Raw genomic sequence first — 23,671 nt, forward strand, 5'->3', positions numbered from 1 at the left:
GTGGAGGAAAAGAGGAGTGGTCACAGTACACCAGACAATGCAATTGACCATGTGCTTTTGGATGTGTGCTCTGGTAACAGCTGACCTTGTGTCTACTAATGATTGATCATTTATAATCACTTCCTCAAAGGCTGATTCTAAACATAGTAGAGGGTTCCTCACAGACAGATGAATATTTTTTGCTTACTTTTGACTAACCTGCAGCCACAAAACCATTAGGACCTTTTTGACTGGCAAACGTTTTGTATGTGCCCCACCTTCCCACACTTGTGACATTTGGCAGTTTGGAATGAACACAGAAATGGGCCATGACCATGTTGGCCACATCTACAGCAAACAAAATCTGTTCTCTTATCACTCAGCAAATGTAAGTCTCCCAACTACTGCTTGGTTTATCCCCTGTATCTCACAAACATTGATATCCATGGCTGAGCTAGTTCTAGTGCTTTCCAGTAATGATTCAGCTAGCAAATGATGTTCAATAGCTTGTCATTAATGCCGCAGACAAGATGGTCCTTGAGCATTGTCCCCAGGTTGTCTCCAAACTGCAAAACTGTGCCATACCACACAGCTCTGATACATAGGCGGTGAACTCTTGTGTTGAAGCGGTATTGTCTTACTATCTCTGAAGGAACTGGTTTGTAGTGTTCGATAATGTTTCTACCAAGTCTGTGTTGCCAGGTTTCGTCAGAGTGGTTAGGCTCTTCAACACTTTGTAAGCTTGCAGACCAGTCACAGTGAGCAAAATGTATTTTTCTATTCATCTTTGATCCCATTATACCATTACTAGCTTATAAAAAGTAAATGCTCCCTTATGAAAACTTAATCTAATGAACAGTTACATGTTGTGCAGGCCAGAATTCAATACAATGATCAGTCATCCCAGTTACCACTGATAGTAGTTAAGGGAATGGTCCTAGTTTAGTTGGGAGAGATCGGCTGCTAAAGTTTTGTTTTGAAATACATTGTCTGAAATGTGATTTAAGGTCCTCTCTCAATAGCCATGCTTTCAATGAAGCTTTTAAGCACACCCTTGCATGAAGCTCAGTTGTATGTTGACCCACAGGTAAAGTCTAAGGCTCAACAGGTACCTCACTTGATGTGTACTGCAGTAAATTATTTGGTTTCTGGAACCAGTTCATTTTGTAGAGTGGGCGTCTCCATTTCTCCAGCATAGTAAGTAGATGGTAGGTCAATTAGAATATGCAGTGATTTCACCAAATTGAAAAGTACCCACTCCCAAAGATTTAAGACTTGTTTGCATAGCAGGAGGCAAAAGCTAGATCTCAGCCAAACCTATCAGTAAGTACCACTATTAGAGGAATTTGTTTCACTATAACTGACTACTTTTTGAAGCCCCTGCATTTCAATGCATCATGGCAAACCTCTTGAAGGATGTAGTACTGTATATAGATTCAGGCAAAACTGACAGTGAATATTTAGCAACCCTTGAAGCAGTCCAGCAAAGACAGGTCTTCATCTCAAGAATGAGATTCTCAGTAACATACTTGGGATCTCAAATTGATACTGAAGGCTTGAGAAAATCCAAGCAATTCAGAATGCTCCTGAGCCATCTAATCAGTCAACTCTAAAGTCTTACATAGGTCTGTTGTACTATTCGAGATATTTTGCCGAATATACTCATCCCATTGTATTCCTTAACAAAAAGTTGGAAATGGGAGAAGAAAGAAACTTGGTGCATTTTATGCTTCAAAGAAGTCACTGCGCATGCTGTCATCACAAGTTTTGGCATACTTTGATTCATGTCTTTGGCCTGCAATGCATCTCAATCGCTCAATTGAAATCAAAGATCCATTTTTAGCAAAGGTATACTTCAATTCATCAGATATGGCTGGCCCAACAGTGTGAACAATGATGACATGAAGCCATATTTTGTTAAATGCTGGGAACTCACATAACTACAATAGAGTGTTAATTCCACGACAGGCACATGACCAAATCCTGGCAGAATTACATGGAAGGCATCCTGGAGGAGCTAGAAAGAAATCTTTAGCAGTTTGTTTGGTGACCTGACATGACAAGCACATTCAAGAAACTGTTAGAAATTGCACACATTGTCAACAGAGCCAACCAGCACCTCCAGTCTCTCTTTTGTGTTCATGGCAATGGCTTATGTGACTTTGGTTGTGCATTCCATTGATTTTGTAGGACCCACATCCCACGGACAATTGCGCTTTCTTTGTGATAAATGATGCACACTCAAAGTTGCTCAACATTTGCCACTGCAACTATCCAACCTCTCAGAACCACATTCTCCCAGCTTAGTCCCCCAAAGACAATAGTTTCAGACAATGGTCCTCAATTTACATCCAGCGAGTTCCCTCAATTTTGTCACTGTAATGGCATTTGTCACATCCCATTTCCGCTATATCACCCTTCCTCAAATGGGCCCACGGACCATGCAGTACAGACATTCAAGAAAGGCTTTAAGAAACTATCAGAAGGCACAGTTCAAGACAGACTTTCTTGTTTCCTATTGTCTTACTGTTGATGTATCACAAGTAGCCAATCAAGTGCATGCCTAAGACTGACCAGTAGTAGGAGAAATCCTCGTGTCTTGATCTGTACATCGCCAAAGCTATGGTAGTAATGGAAAATTTTAAAAATTAAACATTTTCTCTCAAATGATGAAAGGATAGACTGTTCATGAATGAACCAACACTTCTCAGTATACTAGTTAGTAAACTACTTAGTATACTAGTCTGTGAACTACCTAGTACAGTGGATCCTCACTAATCCGAACAGCTCTGTTCTCAAGTTGACAAAAGTCTGTTCAGATTAGTGAATTTGTTTGGATTAGTGAACCCATTGACTATATACAGAACCTAATTCAATTACTCTAATAGAACATACATTTGTTTGCAAATACTCTAATAAAACAGTCATTTGTACTGTTTGGATTATCGAGCGTTCGGATTACTGGAGTTCGGATTAGTGAGGATCCACTGTATGCTAGTCTGTAAACTACTCAGTATACTAATCTGAAAACTACTAGTCAGTAAACTACTCACCATTTTACTACAGGGTTACAGGTCAATTCAGTTTGCAGTAGATTATGACCACTGAAAATAGTGACCACAAGATCTCCCTTCTGTTTTTTGTCATTGGTAATGTTAAACTGTAGTGACACCTTTAACTGTCCACGATCGTTTGACGGACTGGTATCATCGTGGCTCTGTGAGTGAAGCAAAATATACAACATCACAACATTTATGTTGTATATATACACATATACACATACTAATGTACGCATGTGTGTATGTGGTGTGTATGAATTAGAGTGTGCTACATTGTAGTGAAATGGGGTGTAAAGATACAACATTTCGGTGACGAGGATGGCGTATGGAAGCATTTGTGAATTTGACCCATGGAAGGATTCAGTGGTGGACTTCAGCAAACGTTTTGAGATCTACTGTGTGGCAAACAAAATAAGACCAGGCAAAGATGACAATCAAAAGAGGGCTCTGTTTCTTATGTTATTGGGGAAAACAACCTTCACGAAACTCAAAGTATTGGCAAGCCCTACGCCAGTGGGAGAACTTATGACGGACAGTATACTGGAATGTCTCACTGGACATTTCCATCCTAAGGCTATTGAAATAGCAGAGCACTGCAAAACTTTCAAACAATACCAACATGACAATGAATCAGTAACAGACTTTATCACAGAATTACACTCTCTGGCGAAAACCTGTAATTTTGGTTTCTACCTTGAGACAGCGATCAGAGACCAATTTGTTTGTGGGCTCCATGATTCCTAATGTCAGCAAGAACTGTTATGCCAGGCAGACATGACTGCAGACTCAATGTTACAGTGAGCTAGGGTTATTGAGGCTGTCACTAAGGAGTGTGAAAGTATGCAAACTGGAAAGTCTGAGGAGACAATGCCAGTAAGTGAGGGGGACACCAATGCTGTTACCTTTAGAGGACTGTGTAACCATTGTGGGGGTTAAGGCCATATGGCCAGTACTTGCAGATTTTGCAATGCCAAGTGTCATTTTTGTCAGAAGCTGGGTCATGTAGCCCGAGTATGTAGATTGAGACAGAAGGCGGACATAGTTAAGAAGTTTACATGTACTAAGACCACAAAAGCCAGTGGTAGCTACACCATAGATTATGTATTCATTACCCGGGATATAAAACAGAGTACTTCGCTTTTGATACTCCGCATCGTTAATGCGCTTAATTAGAATGTACTATAGTAACATGCATGTGATGAGAAGAACGTAAAAGACTGGCTAAAAGAAGCATCTGAAGGTGAATTAGTGTATAAATCATTAAGTTAAATTGTGTATTTGCAGCTTAACTGGAGTTAAGCGTTTTATCTCACAATTCAGAAGGGTGGGGTGCCTGAGTAGTTTTCTGAGTAGTCGCTGGCAAGGTCTCTGAACAAGGTAATCTGACGGATCTGCCATTAATTGATGACACTGCTATGTACTGGACTTCCATGATACTACATTCCTGAGCAGATATACGACAGGCATGAGTGTACGAATTGGTGGAGCTGCATCATATCCTGAATCTCATGTGACAACCAGTATTTTAGAGCACATCTGGACCATAGCATATCCATATTTCTCACCAGTAGAATTATTTCATCTTGCATCACAGATGTGAATTACAGAATAAATTGTATGTATGCACTACACAGACGGTTTGGCATGTCTTTTAGCTGAGTCTGACCAATCACGAATGCAACTTCAGAGCATGGCCCGGGCAACAACATAAATTTGTAATACATACCTATAATACTACAGCATAAGTTGGGCTGGTCCCCCTGGATGCATCAGTAATTACTGACTGTCCAGTACAATAAATAAGTTATTAGCATTACAAGATTTCATGATGCATTGATGTGCAACAATTTCAATATTTTTACCACTGCATGGTTTACAGTTAACAATATAAGCCAGTATAGTGGCTATAGATTTTGAACTATCATCAGGTGGTCAGTGGAGACCACCATTTGTGAATGACCTGTACAGTATTATCGCCATTATTGTTTGACAAGATTAAGTGTACTAGGATACTGCAAACACCCTTAATAACCAGGAAATTTGTCCATGGTCTCATTCGCACCAGTACAGAAATATTTTTTACAGCTTCAATATATTTTAGGTCACTTCATTCATTCAGGTTCTGCTACAAATTTCTCGGCAATATACGTTGACTGTTTTTTTTTTTGTTAAACCATCCACCTCTTGTGCTTCTAAGGTGTTCCAAATATGTTGTTAATCTCACTGTTTCGTAGATCAGCTCTGTCCTCATTGTAATCTGTCACTGGATATTTTTCCTTCCTGTGTTGGAATACAGTACGGCAGTTGCTTTCCAATAAAATTCTAAATAGCATCTCTTGCAAACACCTACGCACAACCTGACATCCCAGTCTGAAATTGATAAACTAACCAAGTAATACAAATCTTACATGAGTCTTTTACTGTAGAAAAGCATTAAACAGTCTAAACAGAGACATTAACGCAATGAAATTGGTACACAAAAATAGGCTGTACCCACTTCCCATCAGTTTCTTACAAATTGCGTAGAAACGTCAAAACAAGGCCGAATTGACCACTTCTTTTCAGTAGCACGGTCTCTTTCTTACTTTTAAATGAACAAACAATGAAGTAGAGTTAACAGTTTTGCCTTATCACTGAACTAGAACATGGAGCGCATAAAAATAATTAACAACGCGGATTGGAATTTTGGAATGTACGGGTGCTATTGGAGCGTGCCGCTATGTTTCATATCCCAGGTAACAAATATATAATCTATGGCTACACCAACTACAAGATGATGTGGAAGTGGATAAAGAGGTGGTTGAAGAACACTATGTTGAAAGTGAAGTGATGATGGTTACCTGAAGAACCCTAACCCTATCAATTGAAGAACCCTAACCACAAATTTACTGTGAACATGAGCATTAATGGTATTGCCATTGAAATGGAGGGTGATTCAGGAGCTGAACATTCCACCATCCCATGGACTTTGTACCAAAACCAGATGGCAGCAGCTTGCAGCTTTTTGCCAACCACAGTAACCTTGCGGCAATGTGATCAGACTCCCTTAGTGGTGAAAGGAAAGTGCCAAGTGGATATGCAAATTTATGATCATGAAATTCAAGCAACTTTCATTGTAGTGGATTGTTTGGCACAGACTGGATGTACCTTGTTAATTTCAATGTGTCTGAATTACTGAAACAGACTACCCAGAACCACAAGATATGCATCAGTACCTTGTAATTAGAATCTCTATTTAATCAATATTCTGCATTTTCAGTGAAGAGTTGGGGTTACTGAAAGGGATTGAGGCTACAATCACTGTCGATCCATCAGATTTCATTGCCACCAGCCAATACCATTTGCTCTGAAGGACAAAGTGGAGGCAGCACTACAGGCTCAAGTTACGGAAGGGGAGCTCATATTGCAGTGGAACAAAGTGAGTGGGCTGCACCAATTGTTGTTGTAAATAAGAGTGATGGGGTATTCATATTTTTAGAGACTCCAAAGTGTCTGTGAATCCAGTGATCTCACCACAGGTGTACCCCTTACCCACCCCTGAAGAAATGTTCAGTACCCTAGCCAATGGGGAATCCTTTTCCAAATTGGATCTTTCTCGGGCCTATAAACAGATGTGAGTTGTGGAAAGTAGCCAGCCCCTGCTTACCATCAACACACACATCGGGTTATTTCAATACACCAGAACTCCCTTTTTGGATTTCTACGGCCCCAGCACTTTGGCAAAAAGCCATAGCCCAAGTTCTGCATGGTATTCCAAGAGTGGTTTATTTTATTGATGACATCCTAATTACGGGCCAGACTTGTGCTGAACATGAGGCCAATTTACAGCAAGTATTGCATAAAATTCGCTAGTATAGTCTGCACCTGAACAAGACAAAATGTGTGTTTCTTTCAAAATGAATTAGAGTTTTTGAGCCATCTAATTTCCAGCAACGGCATCAAACTAACACAAAGTCGAGTGAGAGTAATTCAAGAGGCCCCTGCCCCTCAAAATAAACAAGAGTTTCAATCATTCCTGGGAATGATTACGTAAAATTCCAAATTTATTCCTGCACTAGCTCACAACCTGCACCCACTCCACCAGCTATTGCATAAGAACAGCCCATGGATTTGGAAAGCAAAACACCAAAAGGCTTTTGTGACAACAACCTTGTGTGAAGGAAGTATGCTCATCCACTTTGATGTGAAGAAGCCAATCAAGCTGTTTTGTGATGCCTCAGCTCCAATGCCTAGTGTAGCAAAGCAAACCTCTATGCAGATTGAACGAGAGGTGTTGGCAATCATTTTCAGTGTTCGTAGATTTCATCAGTACCTGTATGGGAGAGGCTTTGCATTAGTGACTGATCACAGACCATTATGTAAGATTCTAGGTGAAAAGGAAGGCATACCCCCTTGCAGTTGTGAGGATGCAACATTGGGCACTTGTGTTAAGTGCATGCCAATACAATGTTGAGCACACTGCAGGCACCCAGAACCACTGTGCAGACCGTTTATCTAGACTGCCTAGTGCCACTGAGGAATGTGATGGGGCTAAGATAGTACATGTGATTGTTGACACAGAACAGTTACCAGTGTGTGCTTCACAGATTGCCAAGGCATCACAATGAGACAAGGTATCATCTGTTGTGATTAAAGCTGTGCAACATGGCAGATGGCCAGGTAAAAGGGATGAATCACTCTTGCCCTACTACAATAGGCGCAACACTTTCGCAGTGATAGACGGCTGACTACTCTGGGGCAGTAGAGTGGTGATTCCAGATGTGTTCCGTGCACAGCTGCTTGAGGAACTCCACAGCAATCATTTGGGAGTGTGTCGCATGAAAGCTTTGGCCAGAAGTTATATTTGGTGGCCCCAGCTTAACTCAGTTATTGAAGACTTGGCCAGGAAATGTCACCAGTGCTCCCTAACTGCTTTGTCTCCCCCAGTAGCACTGGCGCACCCATGTTTAGGATCCTTGGGAACGTGTATACATTGACCATGCTCAATGGAGGAACTGGCTACTATTAGTGGCTGTAAATGCTTACTCAAAATGGCCAAAGGTGCTTGTAGTGAGTTCAATGTCAGCAGCACAGACCGCCGATAAGTTACTGTGTATATTTTCAACACACGGGCTTCCTGTGACACTGGTGTCCAATAATGGTCCACCATTTTTGTCTGCAGAGTTTCATCATTTTAATACCAACAATGGTATCACCCATTGTAGAGTGTCACCATACCACCCCTCATCCAACGGGTTGGCAGAAAACATGGTTAAATCAGTAAAGCAAGACAAGGCAAACAAGCAGGACACCATTGAAACAAAACTAGCAAAGTTTTTAGCAGGTTATCATAATACCCTCTCGTAGTAACTATAGTATGTTCACGTTGAGCTGAATCCTCAAAAACATTTAATAACTCATGGATGCAATTACACACGATCTTGAAATTTGGCTCATTTGTAGTACTCCTTGACCCACTAAAAATATTTCAAAATCTTTTTGTTCAAATGTGTGACATAATATTTATGGCCAATCAAAATTTTCACAATACATTTCCTATGGGGAAGCCATATAAGTACAGTGGCCATTACAGCCCTTTCTCAAACTTGTAATGGAGCCAAACCATACGTGTCTGTTTTTGACACCTTTGCTGTTACCAATAATCATCTGGTTGGCTGAAATGTTAACTCTGTTGAGAAAAAATCCACTTTTAATTTTTAGCTGTTTTTCAGGATTCAGCTCAGCATGAACATACTATAGTCGAACCCCAGCAGAGATCTCGCTTGGTCGTGCACCTAGGACAAGGCTGTCTCTTGTCCTGGTTGTCCATTCATGTCTGTCACAAAGAATGGCTGTTGCCACAGAGCAGAGGTAATTTGGCACATATGGTACCGCCCAAGTGTAATGTCGCACTCGCTCGCACGCGTGCAATTACACGTGATCAAAAAATTCGCTAAAAGGGGCATGGCACCTTTTTCGATTGTGAGTGTTCATCCATTGATTCGAGGGATGAAGACTCACAATCAAAAAAGTGCCATGTTCACTTTTTAGCAAGTTTTTTAATCACGTGTAATTGCACGTGTGGGAGCGAGTGCGATGTTACACTTGGGCGGTACCGTACCTTTAAGATGGGAGAAGCAGTATACCTTCGTGACTTGAGGCCTAGCAAGTGGGTCCCTGCTAACGTAGTATGCAAGCTTGTTCCACTGGCATACGAAGTTAATGTTGATGGGTACAATAGGCAAACTCATGTAGATCATTTAAACCTCGCTCGGATACTCAGCCATCGCTAGAAAGCCTGACATCTAACAGAGCATCTAACTCTAATAACCGTATACCTTTGATGGTGGATAATGAGGAGGAGCCTGATGAAGTCATGGATACTGTAACAAGCACAAACAATGCTGTACGTTCGCAAAGAGATCGTCGACCATTACGTCGGCTAATTGAGGAAATGTCATGAATGAACAAACTTTCCCATGCATGCACACACAGAGTATACCTGCTTAGAACTACAATTCCAAACTACTGAAGATGCTATTCTGACTGCCCACTCCTTTTAGATAGAAGGAATGTAATCGTAATCTCAAGATGTGGTGCACATGATCTCTACAGTGAATTTTGATTATGCATGAATTATCTGTATTCCGTATCCAGGTTATACAGGCTATACAGGTTATACAGGTTATACATTCCATGGAATGTGAAGTATGGACAATTTGAACACAATCAAAATGCACATTAACTAGTAACGTACCTGTTCTTCCAGTCCATACCACTTATCAGAAGGGTTGGACCAGTCAACTTTGTCCAATGGTAGAGTGACCTCCCCCAAGAACAAGTCATTATGCCACACCCCCACCTTGAGGGTATGGTTGGACAGTTCTTGATGTTTGATTGGATACTATAGTAATAGTGACATCACATCAAGATACACGATAGTGTGTCGTGCGGCCCAAGAAGCCGGCGCGCCACACCGCAAGTATATTGACAGGAAGAAAGAAAACGTCATTTTCACACATTTGTATCTCGGTGATACCTCATCCGATTGGAACCAATTTTGCTGCAGAGTTGCCTGCCAGTTAGGAGAGTCTACATTCCAAATTTGAAGGAAATCACTCAAGCCATTTCCGAGATACGAGTGGCCAAAGTGTCGTTTTTTTTTCTTCTTTGTCTTTTCGCACACTTGCAAACATTGCTATAAAACGCAAACGCGTACTCCGATCGCCTTGACATTTGGCACACAGAAGGGGAGTACAAAGGCGAATCCTAGCATCAAATTTGGTGCAAATCCGGTGAATGATTCAGGAGTTATGACCGATTATTCGCGTAAAACAAGATCGATTTGTTGTCACGCCTACAGGGTAAACCGCTTCATGGAATGAGTTGAAAATTGCTATGTAGATGGAGTAACCATCGTAGGAGTGCCTTTTGGTGGTTTGAAAGGAATCGAGATAAAGACCACGGAGATATGACACAAAACCTAACCTGTGTCACAATTACGCGATCAATTTTTAGGAATAAAAAAGTATTAGTTTTCACGCCTACTAGGCAAACCGCTTAGAGCAATGAGCTGAAAATCGGTGTATAGCTGGAATAATCTTCATTGAAAGTCCTTGCAGTAGTATAGAAGAATTGGATTACAAACCACTGAGTTATGATTCGAAAGCCAACTCCGTGTAGCAAATGCGAGATCAAGATACTCTAATAGAACAGTCACCCTAATAGAGCATTCAGCTAATTTATTTACTCCATTATAGAATTCTATTACCATATTCTGTAGGGAGTTCAGCTGCAAACAGTTAATCTTATAGACAGTTCAGCAAGAAGCAAGTCACCCTATAGAGAGTTCAGCTACAAATATATCGCTGTAGTGATTCATAACATTGCAAGTCACACTGAAGAGAGTTCAGCTATAAACAAGTCATGCACCCTGTAGAGAGTTCGGCTACGCTCTCTAGAGAATTCAGCTACAAACAAGTCACTGTGGAGAGAGTTCAGCTACAAAGAAACTATCCTGTAAAGAGTTCATCTATACAAACAAGTTACCGTATAGAGATCACCTGCAAACAAGTAACCCTGAAGAGAGTTCAGCTACAGACAAGTCACTTTATAGTTTATACAGTGTTCAGCTACAAGTAAGTCACTCTGTAGAGAATTCAGCTACAAATAACTCACTCTGTAGAGAATTCAGCTACCACCAAGTCACTCTGTAAAGAATTTTGCTACAAACAAGTCACCGTGTAGAGAGTTCAACAACCAAAATACTACTCTGTAAAGAGTTCAGCTATACAAACAAGTTACTCTGTAGAGAGATCAGCTAGAAACAAGAGAGAGTTCAGCTAGAAGAAGTCACCCTGTGGAGAACTCAGCTGCAAAGAAACCCTGTAGAGAGATCAACTACAAACAAATCACCCTGCAGAGCATTCAGCTATAAACAAATCACCCTGTAGAAAGTTCGGGTACAAACAAATCACCCTATATACAGTTCAGCTACAAAAAAAATCACTCTGTAGAGAGTTCAGCTACAAAGAAGTTATGCTACAGTGAGATCAGTTTGAAACAAGAGGTTTCAGCTACAAACAAATTAACCTGTAGAGAGTTCAACTATGAACAGATCATCCTGTAGATAGTTCAGCTAGATACAAGTCACCCTATAGAGAGATCAGCTAGAGGAAGTCATCTTGTAGAGAGATCAGCTAGAAAAAGTTGCCTTGTAGAAAGTTCAATATCAAAGAAACCATCCTGTAGAGAGTTCAGCTACAAACAAATCACCCTGTAGAGAGTTCAACTGCAAACAAATCAACCTGTAGAGAGTTCAGCTACAACGAAACCACCATGTAGAGAGTTTAGCTGCAAACAAATAACCTGTAGAGAGTTCAGCTAGAAACAAATCACCCTGTAGAGAGATCAGCTAGAAGAGGTTACCTTGTAGAGAGTTCAGCTACAAAGAAATCATCATGTAGAGAGTTCAGCTGCAAACAAATCAACCTGTAGAGAGTTCAGCTACAAAAAGATCACCCTGTAGAGAGTTCAGCTAGAAGAAGTCACCTTGTAGAGAGTTCAGCTACAAAGAAACCATCATGTAGACTCTGAGAGCAAACAAATAACCTGTAGAGAGTTCAGCTAGAAACAAATCACCCTGTAGAGAGATCAGCTAGAAGAGGTCACCTTGTAGAGAGTTCAGCTACAAAGAAACCACCATGTAGAGAGTTCAGCCTCAAACAAATCACCGTGTAGAGAATTCAACCACAAACAAATTGCCCTGTAGAGGGATCAGCTAGAAGAAGTTACCTTGTAGAGAGTTCAGTTACAAAGAAACCACCATGTAGAGAGTTCAGCCTCAAACAAATCACCATGTAGAGAATTCAACTACAAACAAACCACCCTGTAGAAGGATCAGCTAGAAGAGGTCACCTTGTAGAGAGTTCAGCTACAAAGAAACCATCATGTAAAGAGTTCAGCTACAAAGAAATCACCTTGTAGACAGTTCAGCTAGAAGAAGTCACCTTGTAAAGAGTTCAGCTACAAAGAAACCACTATGTAGAGAGTTTAACTGCAACAAATCATCAGTAGAGAGTTCAGCTAGAAACACATCACCCTGGTGAGAGATCAGCTAGAAGAGGTCATCTTGTAGAGAGTTCAGCTACAAAGAAACCACCACATAAAGAGGTCAGCTGCAAATAAATTACTTGTTGAGAGTTCAGCTACAAACAAATCCCCCTGTAGAGGGATCAGCTAGAAGAAGTCACCTTGTAGAGAGTTCAGCTACAAAGAAACCATCATATAGAGAGTTCAGTTACAAAGAAATCACCCTGTAGAGAGTTCAGCTAGAAGAAGTCACCTTGTAGAGAGTTCAGCTACAAAGAAACCATCATGTAAAGAGTGCAGCTGCAAACAAATCACCCTGTAGAGAGTTCAGCTACAAAAAGATCACCCTGTAGAGAGTTCAGCTAGAAGAAGTCACCTTGTAGAGAGTTCAGCTACAAAGAAACCATCATATAGAGAGTTCAGCTACAAAGAAAGCACCCTGTAGAAAGATCAGCTAGAAGAAGTCACCTTGTAGAGTGTTCAGTTACAAAGAAACCATCATGTAGAGAGTTCAGCTGCAAACAAATCACCCTGTAGAGAGTTCAGCTACAAAAAGATCACCCTGTAGAGAGTTCAGCTAGAAGAAGTCACCTTGTAGAGAGTTCAGCTACAAAGAAACCATCATGTAGACTCTGAGAGTTAAGCTGCAAACAAATCACTCTGTAGAGAGTTCAGCTAGAAGAAGTCACCTTGTAGAGAATTCAGCTACAAAGAAACCATCATGTAGAGAGTTCAGCTACAAAGAAACCACCATGTAGAGAGTTTAGCTGCAAACAAATCACCTGTAGAGAGTTCATCTAGAAACAAATCACCCTGTAGAGAGATCAGCTAGAAGAGGTCACCTTATAGATAGTTCAGCTACATTTCAAGTCACCCAGTAGAGAGATCAGCTGCAAAATAATATCCTGTGGGGAATGATGGGCATGTAATAAATATATGTATATAATTTGTATAATTACTAATAAAATCAAGAAGTATTAAAAATCTTCTTTAAGTTCTTTTCTTCTTCCTGTGGTAAAGAAAAAACACATGGGTTAAAAAAACCCCCAAAGCCAGCCATTGGCCGGCTTTGCAGTATATAAATACAAAAAGAATTGATATCTAATCAAAAATAGCCAAGCTGTAAAAAAAGGTGCAGCCCCCAAAAAGGCCAAGGTGAAAAAAGATGTGAAATCCAAGGTGGTGGCCAAGAAATGGGTGTGATGGTAGGTTAATGGTAAAAATTTTAATAACGACAATTCAGATGAATTTTGTGCCGCTTGGTTTTGGCACCAAATTCACCTGAATTGTCATTATTAAAATTTTTACCATTAACCTACCATCACAGCCATTTCTTGGCCGCCACCTTGGATTTCACATCTTTTTTCACCACGGTTTTTTTGGGGTCCGCACCTTTTTTTACAGCTTGGCTGTTTTTGATTAGATAATATCTACTGGTAAGCATCACCACATGTAATGACTGTTATTGCCTTAATGGTTTCATTGAAGATGGGATCAACTCCTTCCTTAACTGAAGTCTTCTTCTTAGTTGACTTATTCTGGTCAGGTAGTAGATAAGTCTTCACATAACTACAGTAACATGGGATAACATGAGATAATATGGGATGTAGTACGAATCTAATACAAAACAGCCAAGCTGTAAAAAAAAGAGCGCAGCCCTCAGAAAGGCTATGGTGAAAAAAGATGTGAAATCCAAGGTGGCAGCCAAGAAATGGCTGTGATGGTAGTAAAAATTTTAATAACGACAATTCAGGTGAATTTTGTGCCAAGACCAAGCGGCACAAAATTCACCTTAATTGTTGTTATTAAATTTTTTACCATTAACCTACCATCACAGCCATTTCTTGGCCACCACCTTGGATTTCACATCTTTTTTCACCATAGCCTTTCTGAGGGCCGCACTCTTTTTTTTACAGCTTGGCTGTTTTGGATTAGATTTCACTTCTTTTTGTATTTGTATACCCCAAAGCCGGCCATATCATCCTTTTCTTTACCACAGGATGAAGAAAAGATGAAGCAGCGTGATTTCTTTATAGCTGAACTCTCTACAAGGTGATCCTTCTAGCTGATCTCTCTACCGGATAACTTGTTTGTAGCTGAACTCTCTACAAGGTAACTTCTTCTAGCTGATCTTTCTACAGGGCGATTTGTTTGCAGCTGAACTCTCTACATGGTAGTTTCTTTGTAGCTGAACTCTCTACAATGTAATTCTTCTAGCTGAACTCTCTACAGGGTGACTTGTTTCTAGCTGATCTCTCTACAGGGTGACTTCTTTCTAGCGGAACTCTTTACAGGTGATTTGTATGCAGCTGAATTCTCTTACACGGTGGTTTCTTTGTAGCTGAACTCTCTACAAGGTGACTTCTTCTAGCTGATCTCTCTACAGGATGACTTTTTTCTAAATGAACTCTCTACAGGGTGATCTGTTCATAGTGGAACTTTCTGCTGGAGGATTTGTTTGCAGCTGAACCCTCTACACGATGGTTTCTTTGTAACTGAACTCTCTACAAGGTGACTTATTCTAGCTGATCTCTCTACAGGATGACTTTTTTCTAACCGAACTCTCTACAGGGTGATCTGTTCATAGTGGAACTTTCTGCTGGAGGATTTGTTTGCAGCTGAACCCTCTACACGATGGTTTCTTTGTAACTGAACTCTCTACAAGGTAACTTCTTCTAGCTGATCTCTCTACAGGGCAATATGTTTGTAACTGAATTCTCTACAGGGTGATTTGTTTGCAGCTGAACTCTCTACATAATGGTTTCTTTGTAGCTGAACTCTCTATTAGGTACCTTCTTCTAGCTGATCTGACTACAGGTTGACTTATTTGTAGTTGAACTCCCTACAGAACAACTTGCAATGTAATATAATTCTATAATGGAGTAAATTATAAACGTAGCTGAATGCTCTATTAGGGTGACTGTTCTATTAGAGTATCTCGATCTCCCATATGCTACACGTAGTTGGCTTTGGAATCATAACTCTGTGGTTTGTACTCCGATTCTTCTGTACTACTGCAAGGACTTTCTATGATAATTATTCCAGCTACACACCGATTTTCAGCTCACTGCTCTAAGCGGTTTGCCTGGTAGGCGTGAAAACTAATAGTTTTTTATTCATAAAAATCGATCGCGTAATTTTGACACAGGTTGGGTTTTGTGTCATATCTCGATGGCCTTTAACTGGATTCCTTTCAAACCGCAAAAAGGCACTCCTGCAATAGTTACTCCATCTACATAGCAATTTTCAGCTCATTCCTTCAAGCAGTTTACCCTGTGGGTGTGACAGACCTTCGACCTAATTTTACGCAAATAATCGGTCATAACTCCGTGAATGTTCATCGGATTCCTACCACACTTGGTACTGAGATTCGCCTTAATGAGCCCTTTAAGTGTGCCAATATTCAGCCCAATTGGAGCACGCATTCATGTTTTATGGCGGATTTTGCAAAGTGTGCGAAAAGGAGTAGAAGAAAAAACGAAGAAAAAAAACCCAAACTTTGGCCGCTAGTATCTCGGAAATGGCTGGAGTGATTTTCTTCAAATTTGGAATGTGGACTCCCCTACCTAGCCGGCACTTCTGTAGCAACTTTGGTTTCAATCGGATAAGGAATCACGGAGCTACAAAGGTGTGAAAATCGCATTTACTTTCTTCCTGTAAATATACTCACGGTGTGGCGCGCCGGCTTCTTGGGCCACACGACACACTACCGTGTGTCTTGATAAACAGTTTAGTGTATTAACACTGTATACAGGTAATAATAAAGTCACTTTTTACACTATATACATACTACATACGTACCTACCTACTTACCTAGCACAACATATGGTACATAATGCTCAAATGCAACATCATCTAGTGAGAGTGCAAGCGATTAAAAACCCGCTAATTAAAGGGTGTGGCACCCATTTTGCTTGCAAGTATTCATCCCATTTTGATTGGGATGAATACGTGAGAGCAAAACAGGTACCACATCTTTTAATTAGCAAGCTTTTTAATTGCTTGCACTCTCGCGAGACAATGTTGCATTTGAGTGGTATGTACCATGTATACATAAACACACATATATGCATACTGTATGAATGTATGGGGTTACAGTGTTTCTAAAGAAAGTAACATTCAGCAAGCATCATTATAACAAATACAGTCAATTACTAAATAAGGTAACATACGGGCTAGTATGGTTCCCATCAATCTTATTGGGTGGAGTTAGTCCTCGGATCTTGTTGATTGACACCTGGAGGGTATTTTCTGTGTCAGAATATGACACACCCATCTGGATCTCCCCAGTAACCTCATCATGAGTATACATCACTGATCCACTGTAGACACTTTGCATGTCTGTATTGTCCAATGGGACAGACAGTAACTATAAATAGTAACAATGACCATATTAAGAAATGGTCTGCACAAGTAAACTGATTTATCAGCAATAAAATTTAAAGGTCCTTAATTATTCTTATACCGCTATTCCACTCAACCACAGCACATTACTATTAATCTACAATCATTTATGTATGCTGTGCATTCAAGCTAAAATTATATGAGACTGTATAAAATGATAATAGTCACCACATCAGCAGCGCCTATCATTACTACACTGTAGTACACTACTTGTTTCCCTGCACTAATGATATCCCTTGACAGCATGTTGTTATTTTGTATTTTCATATGCAACTACTTCAAATAATAAAGTTGGCTATTATACAACTGATATACATATGTATAGAACCTACATGTTTATAACAACAATTAACATGTGATGCAAGCTCAAGGGGTAGCCAGCGCCCACGCAAAAACCCAACATGGTGTACAAGAGTCCCAATATTTAAGTATTTCAAAAATATTTCTGTATTTAAAATATATTTGGTAATACAATATAATTCTATTTTCACTTTTTACGGTGATGTTTTTACTTGCAAAGGACACCTGAGAGAGTAGCTGGGAACTTCAGATGAGACACAGGTGTACTTTTACACTGTCAATTTGAAACGTTGTATAGAGCGGCGACCGTAATTGAACTCACGAATGGACGAAAACGAGAATAACCTATTTTGTACATGAATCGGGATTTGGGATTTCTAAATATTTAATGGATTTCTCAGATAGTGTACGAGAGTCCCAAGACGTTGGCTACCCCTTGTGCAAGCTACACTCCCATTGGTAGCATGTGGTAACATATAGCACACCACACATCACTCACACTAACAAAACTGGCACTGTTATTCTTTTCAGAGGGTAACGTTTGATCATCATCACCATCCAATAATGCAAGTGATACTTGCTATAGGGATCACATGATCACCATATGTAACACAGACATGTGTGGACTCACTTTCTTTACTCCACTAGACTTTACTGGTGAAGCAGTTTCTCCATCACCTTGATTCATCTTGGTGTCCTCCTCAGTTAATGTTTTAAACTGATGTTCGTCCATATCAACAAAACCTTTGTCCTCTACTGGTTGAGAAAATGCAGCTGCACCTCCAGATTTGAAACCTGGATTGACAGCAACTATTGGCTCTGCACCAGAGAATGCTAGAACTGGTTTAGATCCAATGTCCTTGTCTTGTAATGTCTGCTCATTACCACCATCACTCTTCTCACCATCATCATCAGGACTACTCCTTGTTACATCATAACTACCACTAGCCTGTAGTGTGTCCTCATTACTCTTAGTGACATCTCTGAAGTCACCATCAGGTTGTAAGATGTGCCACTGCTCCACCCACTCATTGGGATGTGATAGCATGGCTTCCAAGTGATTCACCTCTGCATCCTATAGTGGAATATTTTATAGATAGAAACACTCACATATATAAAATAATTTCTTACACGTGTAAACGGGGACATTACTTCAAATCAAACTTTAAACTCTTTATAAACTACGTCCGCTTGGCCTGCGTGCACTACTGCTATATGGCATGCATTAGAGCTATACATAGTTTGGTGATAATTTGATAAACAGGGCAGCCCAGGACACTGCTAAATGCTAGGTGCGAAATCCGCCCTAGTGAGGAAGTTAGCTGCTGTATTTATCACAAATTTGACCTTTGTGGCAACTTTTGCACAGAAATTTAACCATTTCTGTCTGTATTTTCCTGAGGCATTAATTGACGTGTTGAAACATGGTACCAAAGTAAAGGTCTTGTTGAGCAAAACAACTGGTTTTTATTTGAAGTTGATAGGTCATTTCATTTTGAAGTTATGATTGCTTTTATTAGCTGCTAAATTCTTTGAGTTTACCTGCCCTTGGGGTGTAAATTATCCATGGGAAGGTAAATTATTTCAAAATTCATGGGTAATATAAATGATCATAACTTTGGAATGAAATCACCTATTAACATTCAACAAGATTGTTATTTTGGTACCACATTTTAACAAGTTAATTAATACCTCAGGGAGATGAAGACAGAAATAATCAATTTTTTAGGGCAAAAATGACCATAAAGGTCACCAAAGGTCAAATCTGTGATGGCACTATATCAAAAAAATTATTTCATTAGTGGTACTACTTATGTATGTGGACAGTTTCACTAACTTTTCACTTTCAGCTTCACTTTTGTTTTTGTGAAAAAGTGCATGATTTTTGTGCTGTGCCACTATACTAAGAAGAAAAAGAAGAAGAAACATACGAAGGAACTAAGATGAACTTTTAAGGTACATATCTCAGTGATGGCTTAGCTGATTCAGCTCAAATTAGAAATGGGAGGTACCATACCCCGAAGGAGCAAAAATGGTTAATTTCTGGTCAGGCACTATCAAGCCACATATGTGTGAAAATGGCGTTTTCTTGGTTCCTGTAAAATTCACACTTGTCTATCACACCCACACTGTGTACTTGGCCACACGACACACTATTGTGTGTCTTGATTTTATGTCATGACATAAAAAACCTAGTTATATCTTATGCACATTTTAACAACAGCTTCAATAATATATTACATTAGTAGAGTGGCTAAGCAAAAACAAATCATTCAATTTTTGATAAAATCACCATACGTGGTAGCAAAACCACCATAAGAGGTACAACGTTTAATTCATACTATTTCATATTAGAACAGTGCCTTAAAATTACCGATCATATTGCACTCAAAGACCTTGACAAAGAAAGGCAATAGAAAATGTATCGAGGAAGCCATAAAAATGATCAATAGTGTTTGCATCTAGCAAGGGATGATCATATCCAAAAGCCGATCAAGGGAGGTGTTCATCCAGCTTGCAGCGTTAATAAGCATGGAGGGTCAAGGGAGGTGTTCATCCAGCTTGCAGTGTTAATAAGCATGGAGGGTCAAGGGAGGTGTTCATCCAGCTTGCAGTGTTAATAAGCATGGAGGGTCAAGGGAGGTGTTCATCCAGCTTGCAGTGTTAATAAGCATAGAGGGTCAAGGGAGGTGTTCATCCAGCTTGCAGTGTTAATAAGCATGGAGGGTCAAGGTATACAAACTATTCTATTGGGTTGAGCTTGTATTTTTTACACTGAAATAATTATTACTGTGGCATCAGAAATCATATTTCTCTACTTATGCAACTGGGAACTATCTGTTGCTCCTATATAATATTCAAGTTTACGCCAGTCTTTGTCATGAGGGATATATCATACTGTAGAACTTCATGTCACGACATATCGTATTTCACAATCATCATGGCATCCTTACATATATAACAAGTTGATGTTGTGCTACTTCTAAAAACCAGGCACCATGCAGCTATCTAGCTAACTCATCTGGAATTAACCAACTATGTATTACTATGTTATTATTTTAGCTAATAGACATTTGGTTTTGCAATAATACATCAATTAATTAAGTTATTGTAATTTTGGATTTCGTAATTCGTGATATTCTTCAATTATGTTGTTATGCATTGCTAAGGAAGCTCATATTATGCACAGCAGTATCTTCTAAACTATTTAATAGTTAAACTATCATGTTTTTTCCACAAATTCTCTCAATAAAGCCTAAAAACTATTCTTCATATTTGTTTGTGTATGTAGGGGATACGCCTCCTTTCCAACTCGAAGGAATAGGTTATTCCTGGTAGTCTACAAGGCCTACACTGTTGTTTTTCAATTGTTAAACACCTGTAGAACCCAAAGGGAAGGTAATTCACAAAGTCTGAGGAGAATCGTCACACCCGTATTTCAGACCGCTAGAAAGAAACCACCTCAGAGCAACGTTCACTTGTTTGGAAGTTTAATACAGATTTGCTTTTACTTCTTACATGCAAGCTTCAAATGATTTTGCTCACATGGGTGCGTACAGACAAACATAGATAGGTAGATAGGCACATAGGTAGATAGGTTGGTACACATACAATTTCAATAAACCAGGAAAGTTCCCACAGCCAGCCAAAGGCTGGCTGTGGCCATGCGTCTGGTTTAAAATTCGGCCGGCTGTGGGCACGCACCTGGCTTTAAAATTGCTTTGAACACATCTGTTAGACCAGTTCATTTAATGACCTTAAAAATGCAGTTAGTGTTAATTGCATATGATGTAAAACTGGATGGTGTGAATGTGCATAACAATGTACTAAGCCATTGGGAAAATGATGACAATTGATAGTTAAATCTTCATTAATTACTAAGTATACAGTATGCTCCAATTCTATGTGACTACATTCAGTTTCGTGGTTGTCTGCTGAGAATAGAGTAAAGGATGACTGGATTGTAGCTTAAGATTTTTGCTGAAAAATGTTTTCCATGGCTGATCCATGTGATTTCTTTCTAGAAAACCACTCAGAACTGATTAGCAAAGAGTATCTTTTGATCGGATTAAAGATAACTTCTATAATCAGCTTGACAAGCCAGCAAGCAAACACTGAGTCAGCAAACACTGAGCCAGCAAACACTGAGCCAGCAAACACTGAGTCAGCAAACATTGTCCTAACATTTGTTTTTGTGTTGTTAACGTTACTTGGTCAGTCAGTCAGTAGAAAATTCTGTAAATAACTTTTTTTAATTCATAGCAATATGCTGAAAGTGTTTCGGGTCGATCTGAAGGCTTGGTTTACCTAACCAATACTGCTTCATTGCCGTCAGGGAAAAGTGAGGCTGGTTTTTGGATTATGTTTTTCATAGGCCATGTCCACACCTTTGTGGTCCCTAGTATACGCTGTATGGTAGTGATTACATGGCAATTTAACTGACTGACTGATGCCTTCAGACAAACGTAACTTGATAACGGCTAAGGCTACAGACTTATATTTTTCACTGTTCGGCGTTGCTTCGGCCCAAGAGGTGCCTTTTGGCATACTGCAGTACATACAATACATTCTTCATAGACTTACCAGTGTCCTCCTTTGTATCCCATTCATCTTTGCTGACAGCAAAAAAGTGTTGATTTGGCAATAGCAAGTGATGGCTTCCCTTTGTAACCGAAATCGTCCATATTTTTCATAGTGGCTACTTTGATTGCAGAGGTACTTTTCGAACAGTTCTTTGATTCGTAATACTGTGTAATGGGTTGAACATAACTGACAATGAAGTATAATGGATATTTCACTTTTCAGACAACAATTGATAGCTGCGGCGTGCAGCGCCATTCCTTTCTTTTGATGCAGTATATGTGGGTTCACCAGTCATAGTAATTTTATTTTGCAAAAAAGTTAACAAACAAGTACACCAAAAAATTGGAATTTCAACTAGAGTAGGAACTATAATACATTGATAAAAGTACTGAAACAAGTTGGAGTAGTTCACCATATCAAAACAATGAGAAGTGTTATATCCCTACTGTGCTCAAAATACCATAATGGAAATGCACAGTAGGGATATAATACTTCTTATTGTTTTACTGCAATTCAATATCGTGCACTACTCCAGCTTGTTTCAGTACTTTTCATCAACGTGTTATGGTCCCTACTCTAGTTGAAAATTCCAAATTATTTTGTGTATATACATACTTGTACCTATAAGCAGTGGACAACCACCAAAAGATGTAGTTTACTAGTTTCCCATGCCATTTTGAAACTCGGATATCTTCTTTAGTTTCTGTGTACAAAGCTTTTAGTGTCCATGGTTTCCCAATGACATTTTCATGGCTAACCACATCCAGTATTGTGCAATAGCAAATACCAGAGCAATTTAAATACTTCCACTTTAAATAAACTGGTCTATTGTGTACATCAGCAAATTATGCACATTTACTAGTATGTATACAATGGTCTAATTCTGTAATCTTACCATTTCTTGCAGTGAGTACCATTGGTGATCAGTGTTTGATAATGAAACATCCTTCAGAATTAACCTCACTTCCCCCAAGAACTTATTATGTCCTAATCGGTCTTGATTCCAAATGGAAACTTGTAGTGTGCGTTCCTCTATACTGTCAATATCACCATCAAACTGTCATGAAATACATTCACACCAATAATTTGATAATTGGGGAATGACTTACAGTAAATGTTTCATTATACACTGGGTTGACACTTTTACGAATAGCACGAGTTTTTCTCTTTGTTTTCTTTGTGATGTCAGGTAGGAGGTACAGCTTGACGTAACTGTGGACAATAAACAACTGTACATATAAACGTGCATTCTAATGATAATTGACACTTTGGCTTATGGAACCTCAGCTATGCTAATTAGCCCTTTGGAGCAATCTGATGGCCAGATAACTGAAAAGTCCTGAAATTGTGAGCAGCATTGATAGAGTAAAGCAATACCATGTAATTTTGGTGTAGAAAGAGTCGATAAATCCATGCTTCATCAGCTTTGTTGAATTAGATGTTGATCAATGTCAAAATATCATCAATCTTGACACTTATGAACATTTGACAAATCAAAAGTTCATGAATTTAACTAATCTATCAACCTTTTCTTTTGTCAAAATCTCCTGTTGTATGGTAACACTTTTAAGAGTTCTAATCACAAGGTTATAATTGAGATCAAAACATAATAATCAAAAAGAATTCAAATGTTGTAGAATCACTACTACCTTTTACAATATAGAATACATAACTTTTGACATTACTACAAAGGCTTGAGATCATCTACTTAAAAGGTTCACTACAACATTCATTCATCATGATATTTAAAACAGTATTCTGAGGTTCCACCATAT

At 39.3% G+C, this 23,671-nt stretch overlaps 1 protein-coding gene across 1 annotated transcript in view; it reads right to left on the minus strand.

Annotated features, from left to right (window-relative positions):
- LOC136258987 (uncharacterized) overlaps positions 1-23,671 on the minus strand; it is a 132,020-nt gene that overhangs the window by 48,716 nt on the left and 59,633 nt on the right. Inside the window, exons 23-30 of the mRNA XM_066052379.1 lie at positions 23,006-23,108; positions 22,792-22,953; positions 17,944-18,387; positions 17,812-17,892; positions 16,781-16,977; positions 14,078-14,177; positions 9,775-9,921; positions 3,033-3,196 (exon numbers count right to left, since the gene is read on the minus strand). Coding sequence (XP_065908451.1) covers positions 3,033-3,196; positions 9,775-9,921; positions 14,078-14,177; positions 16,781-16,977; positions 17,812-17,892; positions 17,944-18,387; positions 22,792-22,953; positions 23,006-23,108 — 1,398 coding nt within the window. The remainder of the gene's footprint in view (positions 1-3,032; positions 3,197-9,774; positions 9,922-14,077; positions 14,178-16,780; positions 16,978-17,811; positions 17,893-17,943; positions 18,388-22,791; positions 22,954-23,005; positions 23,109-23,671) is intronic.

Source organism: Dysidea avara, chromosome 6 (assembly GCF_963678975.1).
Source record: "Dysidea avara chromosome 6, odDysAvar1.4, whole genome shotgun sequence".
Classification (NCBI taxonomy): Eukaryota; Metazoa; Porifera; class Demospongiae; order Dictyoceratida; family Dysideidae; genus Dysidea; species Dysidea avara.